At 29.6% G+C, this 19,129-nt stretch overlaps 2 protein-coding genes across 3 annotated transcripts; one reads left to right on the forward strand and one right to left on the reverse strand.

The window, feature by feature from the left end:
* Positions 1-757: 757 nt before the first annotated feature.
* LOC129917792 (mitosis initiation protein fs(1)Ya) lies at positions 758-3,291 on the forward strand. The gene is made up of 6 exons (XM_055997961.1): positions 758-893; positions 963-1,190; positions 1,250-1,761; positions 1,824-2,014; positions 2,071-2,946; positions 3,006-3,291. The coding sequence occupies exons 1-6, from the start codon at positions 876-878 to the stop codon at positions 3,191-3,193; spliced, it is 2,013 nt and encodes a 670-aa protein (XP_055853936.1). The 5' UTR covers positions 758-875; the 3' UTR covers positions 3,194-3,291.
* Positions 3,292-4,566: 1,275 nt separating this feature from the next.
* On the reverse strand, positions 4,567-19,129 carry LOC129917794 (kelch-like protein 5). 2 transcript variants are annotated; one of them, XM_055997963.1, is made up of 12 exons: positions 19,000-19,129; positions 15,752-16,122; positions 8,720-8,871; positions 8,446-8,657; positions 8,020-8,217; positions 7,768-7,947; positions 7,550-7,702; positions 7,337-7,485; positions 7,062-7,269; positions 6,711-6,833; positions 6,405-6,638; positions 4,567-5,027 (listed from the first exon to the last, which is right to left on the reverse strand). In XM_055997963.1, exons 2-12 carry the CDS (start codon positions 15,994-15,996, stop codon positions 4,950-4,952), a joined length of 1,932 nt encoding a protein of 643 aa, XP_055853938.1. In that variant the 5' UTR covers positions 15,997-16,122; positions 19,000-19,129; the 3' UTR covers positions 4,567-4,949. The 2 variants fall into 2 exon arrangements, with proteins under 2 accessions (XP_055853938.1, XP_055853939.1); XM_055997964.1 differs by lacking the exon at positions 19,000-19,129 and having other exon boundaries at positions 15,752-16,319.

Consider the following 19,129-nt stretch of genomic DNA (forward strand, 5'->3'; position numbering starts at 1 on the left):
TGAAAGCAAAATAAAAAAGAGATTTTGGGCTTAACAAAAAGGTATAACATGTTTTTGTAAGTATAACCGTTGATTTTCCTAATTAAATATTTTTTTTTTTAGAAAATTGCCCCTTCTGGCTAAACGGGGGCGAATATAAACACCCTCCCATTCGATTTTTTTCTTGTCCCGACCCAACCTACAAACTTAAGCTTTTTGGGACATGCTCCTGAGCTTGTATAAGAAATGAGATTATAATAAATTAAGCAAAGCATGTGTGGTGCAAAAATCAGCTTTTTCAAAAATTAAACCACAGTCCGGAGGCACTTAGGCTGACTTCGAACTGATCTGGCTTTAACAAAAAAATCAAAAAATTATTTTTTGAAAATTTTCTTTCGACTTCATTTAACTCTCGATTCACGTGAAAATTAAAGCCCCCGCACACCAATAGAAGTCTTCAGAGGGAGGGGATATTTAAAAAAAACTTTCAAAATTTTAGGAAAAATTCATTTTTGTAAAACGGGTTAAAATTTTTTGAAATTTTGATAACTGGTTTAAATTATTAATTTCTTCAGGATGGCAAACCGATGTATTTTGTAATGTTTAAATATTCATTTTATTTTTTTTCTACATTTTTCTCTAAATTTAAATAGAATTTATACTTTAATTTTTTTTTTCATAAAAACCTCTTACATTACCAAGCTCATAAGAGCAATTATGTGCGACCCAGTTGTGCATTTTAATTTAATATCAAACTGTAAAACTTTAACAGCTAGGGTTTTTATAGGGAAGTACAAACTTTATATTGCCGCCAAAGCAATGTAAAGATAACAAGTTTTAATTTTTTTTTGTTTTATGTTTATATTTTAAATTTAAGAAATTAATTAGTGTTTATAATGATTATACCCGATGAAGTAAAAAATTAAAATTTTAAATCTAAATCGCAATACAAAATATAAATTTTCTTTCTTTTGAATCTATAGGTTGTTTGCAAAACATGTGAAAAAGTCTTTTGCTGTTCTGAATGTCGAGAGAAACATGAACACAAGACTCATGCCTCTGTCATGCAATCTGTCGAACCCATTTTGTATATGTTTTGTCCGATTTGTGAGAAAAAACCACTAGTTCTTCATGATGAGTTAATGCAGCCCGATTTGCTTAGTCATATTGCTGATAAACATTTACCCTTAAATTGTCGAAAATGCTCAAGAGTGAGTATTACATTTTCTCAAATATTATGTCGATGAATTTTTCCAACATACCTTTTTAGCTCTACACAAAAATTGGGGACTTTCTTAATTTCTCAAAATGCATGCAAAATAATATCTCATGCAATTTGGAAGTTGCAATAGTCAGCAGCTCATCTCAATTAACCGAAGAACCTACTCAGCAACCTCTTAAAAGCTTTGCTTCAAGTGTTTCCACACAAACTTCACCCTTCCGAGTTGCAGATATCAATGATAGTCATTTAACTCCTATATCTATGATAAATTTACGTTGGAAAGCAAAGAGTAAAATTACTGAGGAATTCATAAGCGATAGTGTATCGTCAATTAAGAATATCTCATCGATAAATAATTCTTCATTGCGAAAGAGTATTGGCCTCGGAGGAGGACCTTTGACAAAAGGAAAACTTGTTCGATCGACTTCGACTCCATTGCAGGCTGAAATTTTCGCTAAACCAAAGGAACAAGCATTTAATATTTCTGGAGGGCATATGTCCAGTATTCATCATTCAGTTAGTGAATCTGAAATAAGTCCGCAGTTGGCACCGCAAGTTAGGTAAGACTTTCAGGCTTAAGGACTCCCAAATACTTAATAATCAATTTTTATATCTTGCTAAGGCCTGTGGAACCATTAAGTCGTTACCAAAAACCACGAGCCCGTGGTAAGATATCAGCAGCAGTTACTCCACTACGCCAGGTCATGTCAAAGAGTATCCAAAAGGCAATTGCTGAACATGGAATAGCAGCCGAAAATCGAGGCTTTGGATATAATCGAAAGAAAATATTCGAATCCATCGATAGTAGTAATGGTAACATACATTTTTAAAAGTTTCTTACGGTTATTCATATGAAATGAAATTTTTAGAAATGTTAGAAAAATCTATAGAGAACCTGCCATTAGATTTGCGGCTCTCTCCAGCCGTTCGTCGCACCCAAAGTGAAATCATAGATCGTCAAAGTCAAATGGAATTTCTCCATTCAATTGGTAAAGCTCCTCTAGGCATGCAAATACTTCTTTCGTCCACAAAAAAGACAGAGAGAACCGAATCAATAGTTATAACTTCATCAAGCACAGCCGAATCTGTAACTGAAAATGTTAAAAAAACCGACAATCAGTCGGCGGCAACATCATCGGGTGGTTCTGTTTATCAAACTTGTCGAAGTGTTGAGATCATAACTTCGACATCAACTGAGCTTAGTCAAGTGAATATAAAAGAAAATGAAGTTATTTATCAGAATGACGCTCTAAGTGTTCCACCTATAACTCCACGAATTCCAACATCAAGAGTATTGACAAATAAAAAAAATATCAAATTCGAGACTCCAGTGGTAGCCGATAAGATAGTAAAGTCTGAAAAACAATCACCGGATGAATTATTTTTCACACCATCGTCGACGCCTATTCGAACTTCGAAAATCAAGAAAAACTCTCTCCAAGATAGTAATTCCCATAGCCAATCAAGAAAATTTTATAGCATGGAAGGACATGAAAATGATAAAATCGAATCGTCCTCAGATTACACAGACGTTGGTCTTGATGATGATGATGACGATGATGAAGTTTTTGTAGAAGAGAAAAAACCTGAACGAAGTCGAAGTAGACTTTGGAATTTAGTAGCTTCTGTTATTCGTTTGCCATCTTTAAATGGAGTTGCAGGTCAAGAAGATACAAGATCCAAAGACGAAACAGAATTGTACGATAATTCAACATCGATTATTAGGAGATGTGCATCCTTTGCAGGTAGTTACATTTAAAATACTTTCTTGGTTTATCTCTTTTTCATTGCTTTAATGTTAAAGGTTCATTTGGGAGACAAAAAGCAGTTGATGAAGATGAGGAAGGAAAAGCTATTAAACGCAAACGCACCTATACCAATGATTTTAATTTTTCTAAAGGCAATCACACTGATGTCGATTTTGCATGCTCTGATCCTAAAAGGTTTCGTATTCATGGACGAATGCCAATTCAAAGAATGCGCTATTATTAGAAATTTCGAAAAAAAAAAAACAAAAAATGAATATTTTAATTTATATCGAACCCATTGTATTGTTTAATAAATGTTTGTTTTATTTTTGTGAAATTGAATCATTATTTTTTGTAACAGGTATGTATGTACATTGTACATATATCCCAGACGAAGAAAAGTCAGCTATTCGTTTTATACATAATGAGGCTGTCCCAAAAAAAATCCCTTGGAATGATTCCTTTTGTCATACGGACACGTATGATTTTTTTAAATAAAAGTAATGAGAGCATTTACAAAATTAAAATATTTAATCATTTGGTAAAAAACCCTATTGAAGAAAGATAATAATCTGCCCAAGAAAAAAAGAAAAGTGACAATTTGACAAGAAGATCTTAAACAGCAACGCAATACTAAAGTTAATAAAAGACAAATAAAATTATACATTATTGGACTAGAAATAAAAATCTGCTTACTACCACCTAATTATTAATTATAATTAATTACTACATTTAAAAAAATCTACAAAAATATGCACATTGGGCCATATTCATAGTTATTGTTTAACTTAAAGTAGAGTTTATCTAATTCAAATGAGATAAACTCGAGTTTTTCTTAAAAGCAGCTTAAACAGTGTCTATGAATACGACCCATTAAGTTACAAGGTTAAACTCACCGTACTATACATTTTTGCCGTATGTAATTTAAGTTATTAGATAGACTGGATGTTGTGTCTGAATTAAATAGAGTTTTTGCAGCCATCTTGATAAAAACCAAGAATACCTACCTTACTTTAAACTTTAATTTGAATTTGTATAAACTATAGATTTTTTCTTCTGCAAATTAGAAAGTTAAATTATTTATTGCATTTATTTATATTTTATTCATATTTATTTAATTTTTAAATAAAAGCTTTTAAATGAATTAAATAAAAATTGTATATTTTATGAGTAAAGAATAAGAATACAAAATAATGCAATTATGTAAAAATTCAAAAATACAAAATCGTAAATAGTAAATTAATCAATAAAATGATATAATAATTATGTCATGAAATTTTACTTATATTTATATAATTTTATTTTTTGTATTTTTTAATCATATGAAAATATGTATATGAATTATGTTTTCTTATAATCTATTAATAATAATTTGCAATATCCATAATTGTTTTTTTTTTTTAATTTATCACGTTTTACAATTACAAAAGTATATTTAATTGTTTATGATGTTTATATAAATGTCTTAAATTAGGGTTTTTAATGCAATTAAAAATAAAATCACAATTATCAATTTTTTGTTTTTTTTTTCTTCAGATTTTTATAACAGTCAAATTTTTAAAAAAAGAATAATTAAATTAATTTTGGAATAAATAAATCACAAACCGACCCATATAGTTTTTGTTTCTTTTTTTTACTTATTTGGTCGGTTTAAAGAACATAAAAAAATGTTACTAGAACTAACAAAATAGATCTTCTTTCTTATTTTTGAAATATGTATATCAAATGTATAACCATTGTTTTTTTATTCTTTAGTCCATCAAGAGGTCCTATTGTCATGACAATTATACAAATATAACACAAAACTATCTTCGCTACATTCGCTGCACTCTATAGTATAGTAGTTACCCAATTTCACACATAATAATCCTATATTGATTAAAGTGATTATTTTTTTGTTTTTCAAATTCACAGTAACAAAAGCGTTAACACACAAATTACATAAATTAACAAATTAAGTTCTATAGCTGTGTGTGTAGTTAATATTTCTGTTTTCTTTTTCAAAGATTGTAGTAATCGACAAATTCTACAGTGCGTCTGTAACAGTACGGATTTAATCTAACTGGTTTCCATTTTTTCTAAAATTCGAAAAAAAAATTAAAGAAAGAAAAAAGAAGAAACAAAATAAAAAAAATATATAAATATAAAAATTAAAATAGACAACTAGGGATGATTTGAAAATAAATAGTTAATGAATAATGTCATGAATATAATGAAAACTAAAAAAAAAACAAAAAAAAAAAAATAGAAAACAAAAGAAACAATAAATGTTAATAACTGCAACACAGTGGGTGGTATGCATAAAACCAAAGTACTGAAGTATAGCATAAAGTTAAAAAATGTATATAAGTTGAATCTCCAATTTTCAGTATTAGCTTCATTTTGTATACAAAAAGGCAGTTTCTACTTGATTTCAAGTTTGTACTTTGAGTAAATACCCACATTATTGAAGTAAATACTGAAAATTTGTCGGGGACCATAGATAATACTTTATTTTAAATTGAACTCAGATAAAGAACAGACCAATGAAAGCTTAATAGATGAGAATAGAATCAGCTTTTAATTAAAAAAAATTAAAAAGTTGTTATAAACTATTTAGTAATTGGCCAAAAAGTGTATTCTAATTTTTTTTTTGAAAACAGGTCTAGTGGCCTGAACCAAATTTGGTGTAGGACAAAACATTGGCTTTTTATTAAAAATATTGCAAGATGTCTTTAACTTCAACTTGTTAAGTGGCTGCTAACTGAGTCGGTCGCGTTTTTTTTTATATATTATATTTAAGCTTGAACAACTTGCAGCATACTGCAGAAAAAAAAAACTTCATAAAAGTTTTTATGCATACCAAAATAAGTATTTACTTAAAAAATCGTCAACAAAAAAACCTACGATTTTTTATGCATACCACCCAATATTGCAATATTGTTTGAATAAATTTTATAATTCTATGCATGTTATTTTTTTTTAGAAAAAATAGAAATTCAAGAAGAGCTTGAAATTTTGATTTAATTTTAGAAGAAGTACAATTATTAAAAACGTGCACATAAAGTGAGTTTGAGTTTTGCAAATTATCAAATTCTGTGCAATTGTTTCTTTACACAGATAAGCTTTTTAGATTTTTAGCTTAACTTTTGTTGGAATGCGTTTTTTTTTTAATATATAAATTTATCTTATAGTTAACTATCAACTATGGAATGTTATTGAAATCACTCAATAAGTTATTATTTCAAGCTTAGTTTGTTTGTTTTTTTTTTTTAAAGAGCGCAATCACATGCATTTTGTTTTGCAAATTTAAAAATTATTATTAAAAAAAAAAGAAAATACTGAAAGGAATGCCTTATAAACAACAATAAAAAAAAATAATGAGCAAAAGTTTTTAAAAACAAACATAATAAAAAAATTGCAGTCAAATTAAATATTTTAGAAAATATATAAATAAAATAAAATTTAAACTAAACCGTTGAGCTAGCGGCTAGTGGTGGTGTTGAGGGAATTATATTTGGAATTGTTATCACACATGCTCCAGCCCGATTGTATGTTAACGGTGCCACCTGTGTCCATTCGTTCGTTTCAGGATCATATTCTTCGGCAGTTTTTAAATAATGATTACCATCATAACCACCAACGGCTATGAGGCGATCACCTAAGAAAGCACATCCAATTGCATCTCTTCCGACGCTTAGTGAGCATATCTAAATTTATTTTTTATCACAGATATTTTTTAGTTGCAGTTAAGAGAGGAGGAAACAAATTAATGTATTTACCAAAGTCCAAGAATCTGTGCCGGGATCGTAACGTTCAACTGTGTCTGTTCGGCAAACTGAAGGATTACTAGCTGGGCAATCATGACCTCCTAGGGCGTATAAATGACCGCTTGCTACTGCGACCTAGAAGGAAATAAAATATGTTAAGATGTTAAAAGTTGAACAGACAGAAAAATGCTCATTGTTGGGGTAAGAGTTAAAGATCTGAAGAATAAAAACTGGAAAGGATATAATTGAACGAGAGAGAGAAGCACCAAATCTTTTTTTTTTCTCAATTGCATCAAACACCATCTTGTTGAGCAAGCTCCACTTTTTTGTTATTTAATTCGTAATAAAAAAAATCAAACTTACTCCAACTCCTCCTCGTCGTTTGTTCATCGGTGCTCTCAGAGTCCATTTGTTGGTATGAGGATCATAACATTCAACTGAACGATGACAAACAGATCCATCACGACCACCAACAACATATAATCGTCCTCCCAACACCGCAACTCCAGCTGTTGAACGCATTGCTGACATAGGTGCTACATAGTTCCAGGTTCGTGCAAATGGATCCCATCTGAGAAATCAAAATTTTAATCGAATTGCAATCAATACAGAAAACTTTCTTTAAAATATGTACATACCTTTCAACAGTATTTAAATAACTCCAACCATCATGACCACCAACTGCATACATAGGTCCTTCAAGCACTGCAACTCCTAAACCATGACGATGTGTACCCATTGGAGTAAGTGGAGTCCATGCCATTGTGTTTAAGTCTAAGCATTCAACCTAAATTTAGAAAAAAAATGAATTGTTATTTCATTATCAAATATAGTAGATTGATTTAATTTACAGTATTGAGCGTTTTTAAGCCATCACGACCTCCGACAATAATCAATTTATCATCCATCACAGCTACACCAAATTGTAATCGTCTTGCTGACATATTTTTCCAAACTGTCCATTTATCTAATCGGGGGCAGTAACTTTCAATACTTATAGCTCCCTTAAAATTAAAATAAAAACATAATTATAGATGTGAATGTTTAATTTTTAAACTTAACAACATACTTTATGTGCATCCATTCCACCAACAGCTAATAATCTACCAACAGTGGATTTTCTTGGTTTTGTTCTTTCAGTTGAGATCAAAGAGCGACGTTCTGGCAATAAATGCCATTTGAGAGCTTCCATAACAAGTTGTTGACATTCACTAGAACCACAAACTGATTCTACATGGTCAGCAATAAACTGTGAAAATAGTTTGTTTTTTTTTTCATTATTAAATTGAAAACATTAAAAATATATTTTTGAAAAATTTACCGATGGCTGTAAAAGTGGCAGACGAATAAGTGCTAATAACTCTGGAATGAATTTTTCACGTGTCGCTGTGTCTTGTTGCACCCATGACATTAAACTATGAAATACATCTTGTTCGGATGGAACATTAAGATCATCGTTGGATAAAAGTTTTCCCAATTGTTCGGCATTTAATTGAAAGAATTCTTGATTTTTACAAACCTACAATAATAAAGAATTAAAATTTATAACAAATGTTCATGACAATGAGATAAGTTAAAAACTCTATCACCCCTATTCTCCAATTCAGTCACAACTAATGACAGTCACAAAAATTCTCAACGTTGTGATCTCCTATGGAGCAGATCACAACTCACAACAACTTAACGAAGAATTGTGACTCTCAAAAGTTGTGACTGTGGGGGACAATCGGGGTATGTATTTACTTACTTGCATAAAATGCTGGCAGGTATATGCTTTGGCTAGTTTCAGAAGTGTTGTACAACTTTGTTGTTCAGCAAAAAATGCAAAACCCAAACAATTTGATGGATGTAATTGTCGAGCTAGGAAATTACAACATGCAGTTACAACGGCATTTAGTTGAAGTAGGCATGCTGTTGCTAAAAGCGTTTCTACAGTATCTTCACGAAGTTCAATAAAACCTTTGAAACAAAATAATCAAAATAAATAATAAAATTCGATTTTGAATTGAAAATATTTTTACCTGTGTAGCAATATTGTACTAATATCTGTAGTGCATCTCCATGTACTTCACCTAGTGTGACTTCTTCTTCTTTGGTCTCTCGCAGAGAGCCTGTGAACATTGCTGAAAAATATGCGCTTGATGCTGATAAAACCAAACGATGTGCAGGTACTCTGTAAATTGAAAATTTATAAGTTCAGAAAGTATATTTTTTCAAAATGCAACAGGTTATTCATCATAGTATTGGATTTAAAACAATATTTGGGTGCTTTTATCATTAGAGTGTTTAAAGTTTTTATATGACCATTTGTAAAACAACTTCTTAAACAGTTTTTATCTCTGATCCCCCTTAGTTTACTACGAAAAAATAATGAAATAAATACAATACAATAAGCGATACTTTCTACTCTTTTCTGGTATGGAAATGTACATATTTTATGAACGGCCCCTTAATTACCTATTGCCATTTTTTAATCAACGAATATGTACATTTGCCTATTAAGGACACTAGTAGTTCATAAAAGAGAACATTTTAAATTTAACTAATCATTGCACAGCTAATCATGGAACAGATCGTTATGGACAGCTCATCATGGGATAATTCATCACATAAGTAAACCTTGTAAACAGCTAAAATATCACTTCAATAAATTTTAACATACATATATTCCGATATTTTGTTGAATACATAAAAATGTACAGCATTGTAGTTCCCTCGTTCAATGCAGGCCACCTGAAATTAAGTTCTGAATTTTCAGAGGCTCTGTTGGTCAGAACCAAATGTCACCTAAGCGCAGTCCCTGCGATTGACCTTTGCAATATTTACACATTCTAGCCCTATTATAATATTTTAATATCATTTAATATTGAACAGGTATTAGCAAGTACACCTATATTTTTATCATTTTGGTCATACAGTATACGGCCTTGTTCCTTATTTAAATTATTCAATCAATTTTCATTATTGTTGGTTTTGTTGAACCATACCATACCAACCAACCAAACACGCATTTATCATACAAAATGAAAATTTATATTATTTTTAAACTCATTTTGACGAGCGCACAATAACCCCTAAAAAGTACTTGTTTTTATTTATTTTTGTTCTAAACACACATCTGTGAAGATGTCTCTCTGTACAATAACAAAAAGAAGAACCACAAAACAAAAAAAAAATATTCCCTCATTAAATATGCGCCGTAAATGTTTTATTAATGCAATTACGGTCTTCGTTTTGTGTATTCTTCCGTATAATTAAATTAGTAGGTATATGAATATGTGCGTTTTGGCAAAAAATCATTTTCCTTTTCCATACTGCATTATATTTATTTTTTTTATTTGTTTATTAATTGAAGTAGAGTAGAGCATTAAAGGAAAATAAATTATACCACAAATAGTATAATACTAAATAGTATTGACATTGTGGTATTCATCCAAGAACATAATAATTTGCAACACGAAACACGATTCACATGAGAACAGATAGTGTTCCAGTTCTAGACCTGTCTGCATTCTACTTCTATAGTAAACTCTATAAAATATGAAATAAATACTTTTACATACGCCTATTTGATTCCTCAAGCTTCCTTGTTTTTTGTTCTTGTTTCGTGTGTAACTCAATCGATGTTGACGATACATACTTGGGTAGTTCTGCCCGTCTTGGATTGATGGTCTAGTTTGTCGGAAGAAATATATAAAAAAAAAAAACACATTTGCCGCCATAAACATAAAAAGGTAGCTAAAAGTATGCATGAAATCAACGTTCCGTAACTGATTTTTTCCTAAAGAGCGAATTTTTTGACGTCATTCTATGAAACCCAAAGCCTCATTGAATCGTGGGTGTAATAAAAGAGTCTTCTTTTATAACTTCTTTATGCTTGTATTTGCCATTTTAATGTTATAAAAAAAAAATACATAAATAGTTAATCTTAGAAACCATTACGTAAAACAAGATTTTGTTGTTTTTTTATTTTCTCCAAAAACTAGTAAAATATTTAACAATTTGATATTAACCATTTTATTTCAAAAACAAAAATCGTACTTAATGACCTAAAATTTTGAAAAAAAAAATCAGTTTGAGCAGACTAACTTTTCAAATAATCAATAACAAAAATAATATCAATTTTTTCGGATGGTACAAAGTTTTCGAAAATCAGGGGAAGAATCGGCCAATCGCGATTTAAAATCGACGATTTATGGAGCAAAATAGTCGTTTTTTGACTATCAACTATCGCGCTAGCCGATAGTTTTTATTTTTTGTCTTTGATGTGCCACGTTTTTGGGAGTTAAGTGAATATGTATTGAAGGAAATTTTATTTTATAAATGGCAGGAAATAAAAAAAGAAAAATTGACATATTTTGTATTATGTTATACTTGGAGGAACAAGAAAATGCAAACTCTAATCTGTTTATTAATTTTCTGATCTTAAAACCTGTTCTTAATCTTTAAGGTCAACATTTTTTGCACTCATACTCAGCGCAATCATTTTAACAAAGAATTTTTTTTATATAAATTTATAGTGGACAATTTTTGTTATCATTAGCATTTTCTATAAAAAAAGTAATATTTATGCATGCCTCTCATGTTTTAAGATTAAAATCTCTCAGACCTTATCAGTCATGCATTTAAATATTTATGTAGTCTTTTTTGCTTTTTTGCTCAAAGCATTAAATGCAAATAAAATTGAAAAAAAAACAAAATTAATCAGCTTCGATCATAACAATCTTAAATATGTACATAGTTTTAATAGAACAAAATTGTAGGTGTTACATTGGATGCATTGTTAATTTAATATTATTTTCCAATCATAATTCTCTAAACGCCTAACTAAACACCAAACGATCTTGAAATTTATATTAATTAACCGGTGTTCTCAAGAAATACAAAATAGACACATAACATAGTATATCTCTGTTTGCTGGTAAAGAAATCAAAGGTGTTGTAAATGATCAACCCACTTTTTGTGATCATGTTTTTTTTTTTCGTTTTTTAACTGACTCATAATGCTTGATATAGTAAAAAAAAGTTATTATTACAGTGATTTGTGATTTTTTTTTTCTCTGCTGTTTTAATTCAAATTTATTTAGAGTGTGGGTTGGGTGGTGAGTGTGAACCTTGTTTGTAACAATGAATTTACCAAAATATTAAATAAAAAGAAATCGTGTCAGCTGTTGTCAAACAATATAAAATAATAACAATAACAAATTGGGTATAATAGAATCGATGTAGATTTGAGATAGTGCTAAAATTCTATGTTATAAGTTTAACTGTAAACAACAAAATATGATAAAAATCTCATTGAATACATTAAACTTGAAGGTATTTTAAAAGAATAATAATTTAGGTTTACCATGAGAGTGACCAACGAATGAAATAATAAATGAAATTTAAATTTTGAGGACCATATCTCATTTTTTTTTAAGTTAAAATTGATTTCTTCTAAACATTAACCTTAGTTAGTTTCCTAATTTAGCGGTTAGTTAAAAATAATTTTGTTCATTCTTGTCTTCTTTATTCTAAACCATTATCTATTCGTTGGTGCCAAATATCAATCAAATAACTTGATGAAATGCAATTTTGTGCATCTTTGATTCTAAATCTCAATGCCGAAATATTGAAGTTTTCATAAAACTCAATATTAACATTTTGTCGAAAACAACCATAATTCAGAAGCAATGTCTTGGAAATCGATTTGAGGAAGGAGATGATATTATACATACTCCAATTGCACTGGTCCTACTTTTCTAAACTTTTCACTGAAACGTCACGTTTTTGAAATACTTGAATATTAACAGGTACATTTGACATCGAATTACATCTATTTTAGTTTTTATTTGCAAAACTACTTATGCACTCTCAAAACGCCATATTAAAACGTCCTATTTTTTTTTTCAAAATTATTTTTTTTATCAAAGATAAGGGAAAATTAATTTTATGATACATATGTATTAGGGTGGGTCAAAAAAATCGAAATTCTTTTTTTTGAATTGGTACTCCGAAAAATCGATTGCTAGACCCCTCTAGAATATACACACCAAATATGAGCTCTTTATATTAATGGGAAGGTCCTCCGCTTTGCAATTTTCCATTTTTACATCAAGCTTCTACTAAAAAAAAATTATTTTTTTATTTATTGACTTTTTAGCAAATTTCTTTTCATATTCTTGTAGGAAATTGAACGCTCTACAAAAAAGGCCTTATGCACTTTTTTCGTTTATCTAACCGTTGAATAGATATTTGAGGTCCAAAAATCGAGAAAATCTTTAAAAATTCGTTTTTTGTTCTTAATTTTGTAACAAATTGAAAAATTATAATGATCAAACGCGCAAGACATATTCTTGTTGAAAATTGATTGCTCCACAAAAAAGGTCCTTTATCTTTTTTCATTAATCTAACCATTCTAAAGATATTCGAGGTCAAAGTTAAAAAAAAATATAAAAACATTTTATATTTTTAAAAAATTTCTAATTCAGTAAAACTTCGTTATTTTCAAATTAGCAAGATATATTCTTGTAGGGGCTTAAACGTTCTACAAAAAATTCCTTGGAATCAAATTGATTGCTTTAACCGTTTAGAAGATATTCGTATCCAAACCAATACTCACTGATTTCAATAGTTTTCTTATGACCCGTATGCATTGCGATTTGGATACGAATATCTTCTAAACGGTTAAAGCAATCAATTTGATTCCAAGGAATTTTTTGTAGAACGTTTAAGCCCCTACAAGAATATATCTTGCTAATTTGAAAATAACGAAGTTTTACTGAATTAGAAATTTTTTAAAAATATAAAATGTTTTTATATTTTTTTTTAACTTTGACCTCGAATATCTTTAGAATGGTTAGATTAATGAAAAAAGTTAATAAGACCTTTTTTGTGGAGCAATCAATTTTCAACAAGAATATGTCTTGCGCGTTTGATCATTATAATTTTTCAATTTGTTACAAAATTAAGAACAAAAAACGAATTTTTAAAGATTTTCTCGATTTTTGGACCTCAAATATCTATTCAACGGTTAGATAAACGAAAAAAGTGCATAAGGCCTTTTTTGTAGAGCGTTCAATTTCCTACAAGAATATGAAAAGAAATTTGCTAAAAAGTCAATAAATAAAAAAATAATTTTTTTTTAGTAGAAGCTTGATGTAAAAATGGAAAATTGCAAAGCGGAGGACCTTCCCATTAATATAAAGAGCTCATATTTGGTGTGTATATTCTAGAGGGGTCTAGCAATCGATTTTTCGGAGTACCAAATCAAAAAAAAAAAATTTCGATTTTTTTGACCCACCCTAATATGTATCTCAAAACCTTGATTGTCTTTTTTAAAGTAATGAATGGTTTTTGAACGTAATTCCATCTTGCATCTTCTGATTTGGACTTAAAAACAAGCAATATATTACGGCAAAATATATATTTTTGACTTAAAAACTTATGTAATTGAAAATTAGTTTTTGAGACTTTATAGCGAAAGCTGTTATGTGTGTAGCTCAAAAACTAAACGTGATAGAATAATGCCCGATTCACAATATTGCGAGATGAAGAGACGAGAGCGAGACGAGATTTTCCTTGATGATTTTAAAAATTTCCAAATAATGAAAACATATGAAACAATACACAATATTCCGATTCTCGTTGCGTTTAAATTCCGAAAATTTTGAAAAAGGACGCAGGATCGCAGTATTCCATACGATTTTAAAACGTTTTTTTTTTTTTAATCGAAAACGTTCAGAAAAAACGCAACGCTCTCGTCTTGTCGTCTCGCAATATTGTAAATCAGGTATAAAACTGTAAACAGTTTTGAATTCAGCACACTAAAGTCAATTTAAATCACCTAAAAAAGTTCTCGCTCCCGACTTTTTTTGTTTTTTTTTTGGAAATTTTATGAGCCATGATAATTTTATAAGAAAAAAAATAGTTTTTTAATTATTTAACAGCCTTACAAACGGTTTTGGGTTCCAAAGGAAGTATATGTTTTTTTTTTTTAATATGAACTTTTAAAATCTATTTTTTTATTAATACAATTTTTGAAATTTTTTTTTTAAATAAATTCATATATCAAAATTTCAAAAAGAAAATGAATCAGTTTTAAAAAAGATTTTTCAACTTTTTTGTTGTTTTTTTTTTTTAATATACAGAAACTTCTTTTGTTTGTTAAAAATAACAGTTTAGTTGTTCAAATTTAAAAAAAAATCTCATTTATGTACTCTTCCAAGGATCTTTAAAAAAATGAAGCCCTCAAGTTTAGTTTTTTTATGAATGCACAATTTGTCATATAAAATCATTAACAACGGATATTCAATAAGTCTTCGCTACATAATCCAATTTATTTATTTTTTCTATTTCGAGAAATAAAACTAATTCCCATCAAATATAAGCCCTATTTTTTTTAAACCGCCACAATTATTATAATCATGCTCCCCAAGCATATTCACATATACCATACTTGCCTACACATCAAACAAATTTATCACCCAAATGCAAATCATAAATTAAATAAATACATTTTATATTGCATGCCGTTCGCCGCTTTTCATGTCTGTTTCGGTTTCTACTGTATTTCCAGTTCAATTGAAATACGAATAATTTTTTTTGTTTTGTATTTTTTTTTTGTCTCTAACCATGCCACCGTTATAAAGTGAATGGCAATATGTGCATAATACTTCCTGTTGTATATAGTGCACTAAGGTTGACTCCAAAAGAATCGAAAAAAAGAAAAGAAAAAAAAAAAAAAACAAAAACAATGCTAGTTTGTCTGGCATTAAAAGAAAAAAAAAACTTCTTTCAATTTGATCTGTTGCCTCTGCCGCCGCAGATGCTATTTCAAATCTTATGCCATACAGAAAATTACATACAAATTATTTTTTGTTCTTCATCGACACAGAAGAAGAATATACTACACAGATTTTTCTTTGTTCATTATTCAAAAAAAAGAATACCAATGAGAACACAAACATCTAGAGCCTTTCCCAACAATAATGATGATGATGATACAAAATAATGGTGAAACTAACAAAAAAAAAAAAATAACACAACACAAAGGATCGTATCTTTCTTACCGTTTACCATCGATTCCAGCTATCAGGATCACATCACACAGCTGCTCGTTTTCTAAGTAATTTTGCATTCTTTTGAGGACACTCTCAGCATGATCACGGCACCGGAAATACTCATCCTGACTGACAGTCGATGTTAAACTGCCCATGGAAAAGTCACGGGTCAATGAATCTTCAGCTATCAGGCTTATTCTTGCACTTGACGATGTAGATTCCCTGCTGGGACTCTCTTTGTTACTTGCAGACATTCTGGTGTTTCGTACTTTCTTCTTTTGTATTTTTTAAATTATTTGCATAAATCTTTATATTGTTTTTATAATTATTATTCTTTTCAAATTTTTCTTTTGCATTTGAACATTAAAGCCAATTTGAAACTGAAATTAGAGAGATTAATTATTATTATTATTGAATTTGTAGATATCCGCCGCCGCTCGCTGCTGCTGCTGTTATTTGCAACAGAAAAAACTTGTTCTCTCCAATTCAACAAACCGAGTCGTACTGAAATTATTACTGTCGTTTACTTTATCGTATCCTCCTCATGCTAGATGCGTTTAGCACAGCTAGAGGCAAGTGTACAAGGGGCCTGTATAGTACATACACACAATACAGAGACACACAAGATAGATACTAGATGGATTGGATAGATGTTCTTGGAACAAAAATGTCTTGGTTTATTTTGTTGTTTGCAAATAAAGAAATAATTATCACAATAAGCGCTATACTACTAGTACGGCTACGATACTCGCTTAGTCTAGTAGTAATGAGTGAAAAATAGAAGAGAAAAGAGTTCAAAACAACCAAAGACCAGACCAGTACAAGTACACCAAGAAAGAAAATTCCCACAATACAGGAACTATTGTATGACGACAAAGAGGCTATGGTTGCTTATGGTTACAGTGAAGTTTAAAAGTAAATAAGATATTAATTTTATTTGGAGTTTAAATGCTTTTTTTCGATCTAACAACTAAGCGAGCGAGCACATGTTAAAGGTCTAGTTTTTTATTTCTTATGTGGATTCAGTTACACTCAAAGAGCTCAAAGATTGTCTTTTGAAAGTAGTCTAGGCAAGTTGAGAGGAGGACTTTTCGGTATGTCGTATAGGTAGGCAAAAGGATTAAGTTGGAAATTGAGAAAGGAAGTGTTTTTTTTTTTATAGGAAGGAATGTTAAGTTCAATGGAGGCGGCTTGCTTGCGAAGCACCTCATTAAGTTCGCCGGATAAGGGGCGCGCCCGAAACTTAAATTTGCCTTCATACAAAAACATAAATCAGGTCAGAGAAAAAAATTATTTTATTGACAGCAGACGGACTATTATAATCTCAAGCCCACTGCTGATGTTGGTGCGTGTGGCCTTAGCCCTACGAACCATGCGGCCAAACATGGCCACGGATTTTCCTGGTTGGACGGGTAAAGCCTTACTGACATTTCCCCTGCTCCTCTTGCCTTTGAAAGAATAGTCCAGTCAAAAATAGCTTTAAAAAAGGCAAATGGCCAAATTCATTAGGTAAAAGATGAAATTGGTGACCTTATACGTTTTGTAGGTCATACTGAATATACTGCATACTTCGATGTAATCAAATGACTTATTTTTTTTATGAAAATCGGTTGGAAATCTGTCCCTAAATCCAGATTTTTGATATTTTGAAAAACAAAGTATGCAGTTTTAATATATTCAACTTGCCCTACAAAACGTATTAGGTCATGAGAAAAATATGTAAAATGTAAAAAAATCTGTAATTTTTCTAAAAAAAACACAGAAGCCAAAAAAAACTAGTTTATATCAAAAATTTTGGCAGATACGTGTCAAGTTATTTTATTTTTGCTCTCTGACCAAAACTAACGGTACCTGCCATATAACGAAAATAGAAAAGTTAATTTTTTTCAAAAACGGCTCTAACAATTTTGATTGAAATGTTTGTGTGTATTATTACACATAAGAGCCAAGTTTTGAAATAAAAAAAATATTTTTTGTACCGTAATTAACGGAACCTGCCAAAGAACGTTTTTTTTTTATTTCCAAATATCTCGTATAAGATTGAATCGATTTCAACGAAAATTTTTATACAAAAATTAGAAAATTTTCAAAAAACACCTTTTTCGTTTTTTAAAAAATATTAATTTTTTTTTATCAATTTTTTGAAAATTGGTTGGTGAAAAATTTTGAAATTTCGTTTTAATGTATCAATTAATTATTTATTCAAAATGGCATAGGTACCAACTTTTTTTGAAAAATGTTAGAAAATTTTTATATACAAAAAATTATTTTTTCAAAAAAACGGCTCTAACGATTTTCGAATTTTTTTTTCTAAAAATTCTTTTTTATGCAAGAAATCAAATGCCATACCTACTTGGTTATGTGTAATTTATCCCTAATTTTCTTCAAAAAAAAAGCTTTAACTTTCAAGTAACTTTTACTATAAGAGCAAGTACGTGCGACCCCAGTCGTGCAAATGACAATATTTTTTGTGTTTCCCGCTGCATAACAAAAAAACAACTCAAGTTATGAAAAAAAATTGATAACATATTTTTTGTAGAGAATTTTGTAAGCTTTATTTTTTACTTTTCCAACTTTGCGATCGGATTGCAAATAACAGAGATATGATGAAAAAACTGGATTGGCGCCCTTTTTTGTCAATATTGCCGAATCGGCCCTGGAGGTAGAGGTCAGGACTTTTACTATGTTCAATAGTATGTCCTAATTTAGGTCTCCACCAATTTTCAACTTTACATTATATGTTAATTTGACTAGACTAGATGAGTCAAATTTAATATTTCTTTATCGAAAAAAAAAAAATCATTATTTCAAGTTCAAAGAAGATTATCAAGAAGATTGATACTCAAGGATGAATAATAAATAATTTGGTTTTATTACTTTTTAGTTTGACTGTTTGTTTGTCTGTAATAAAACTTTGCCAACTCGAGGTCGAAAAAAGTACCTGCTCTTACTCCTGCTGTGTATCGTTACAAAGAAACTCAAGACGTGTTTTTCTTTTTCATTTTACTTTTGTAAAATATACACAAAACAGAGACAAGATCGAAAATGAATCATTTTATTTGGAAAATTGATTCTTCTTTATTTTCTTTGAGGGGTTTTCCTCTATTTGCGTTTTGTGGTGTTTCAGAAGATTTTTGTTTATTGAATTTGATTGAATTGGCCAAGAAAACAAGATTTGTGGGTATTTTTCTTTACGGAAAAGACAAAGAACATAGAAATGGATAAAATTTAATGGCTTTTATTGTTTTAATACATACCAATATTATTCGTGATGATGATGATTTTTCTTTTGAGCAAATTTAATAATTTTCACTTTTTATAGTCATTACGGTAATGGAAAAAATTTAATTTACAGATGCACCAACAATTTTTTTGTATTTTTATTGA

This window comes from Episyrphus balteatus, chromosome 4 (assembly GCF_945859705.1).
Source record: "Episyrphus balteatus chromosome 4, idEpiBalt1.1, whole genome shotgun sequence".
Classification (NCBI taxonomy): Eukaryota; Metazoa; Arthropoda; class Insecta; order Diptera; family Syrphidae; genus Episyrphus; species Episyrphus balteatus.

Excerpts from the sequence above, each read along its gene's own strand:
- LOC129917792 (XM_055997961.1), top strand. Across the intron at positions 2,015-2,070 it reads ATCCATCGATAGTAGTAATG|AAATGTTAGAAAAATCTATA; the intron begins GTAACATACATT and ends TGAAATTTTTAG. Across the intron at positions 2,947-3,005 it reads GAGATGTGCATCCTTTGCAG|GTTCATTTGGGAGACAAAAA; the intron begins GTAGTTACATTT and ends TTAATGTTAAAG.
- LOC129917794 (XM_055997963.1), bottom strand. The coding sequence starts at position 15,996 with ATGTCTGCAAGTAACAAAGAGAGTCCCAGCAGGGAATCTACATCGTCA. Across the intron at positions 6,639-6,710 it reads GCACAGATTCTTGGACTTTG|ATATGCTCACTAAGCGTCGG; the intron begins GTAAATACATTA and ends AAATAAATTTAG. Across the intron at positions 5,028-6,404 it reads CACTAGCCGCTAGCTCAACG|AAAAAATGGAAACCAGTTAG; the intron begins GTTTAGTTTAAA and ends TTCGAATTTTAG.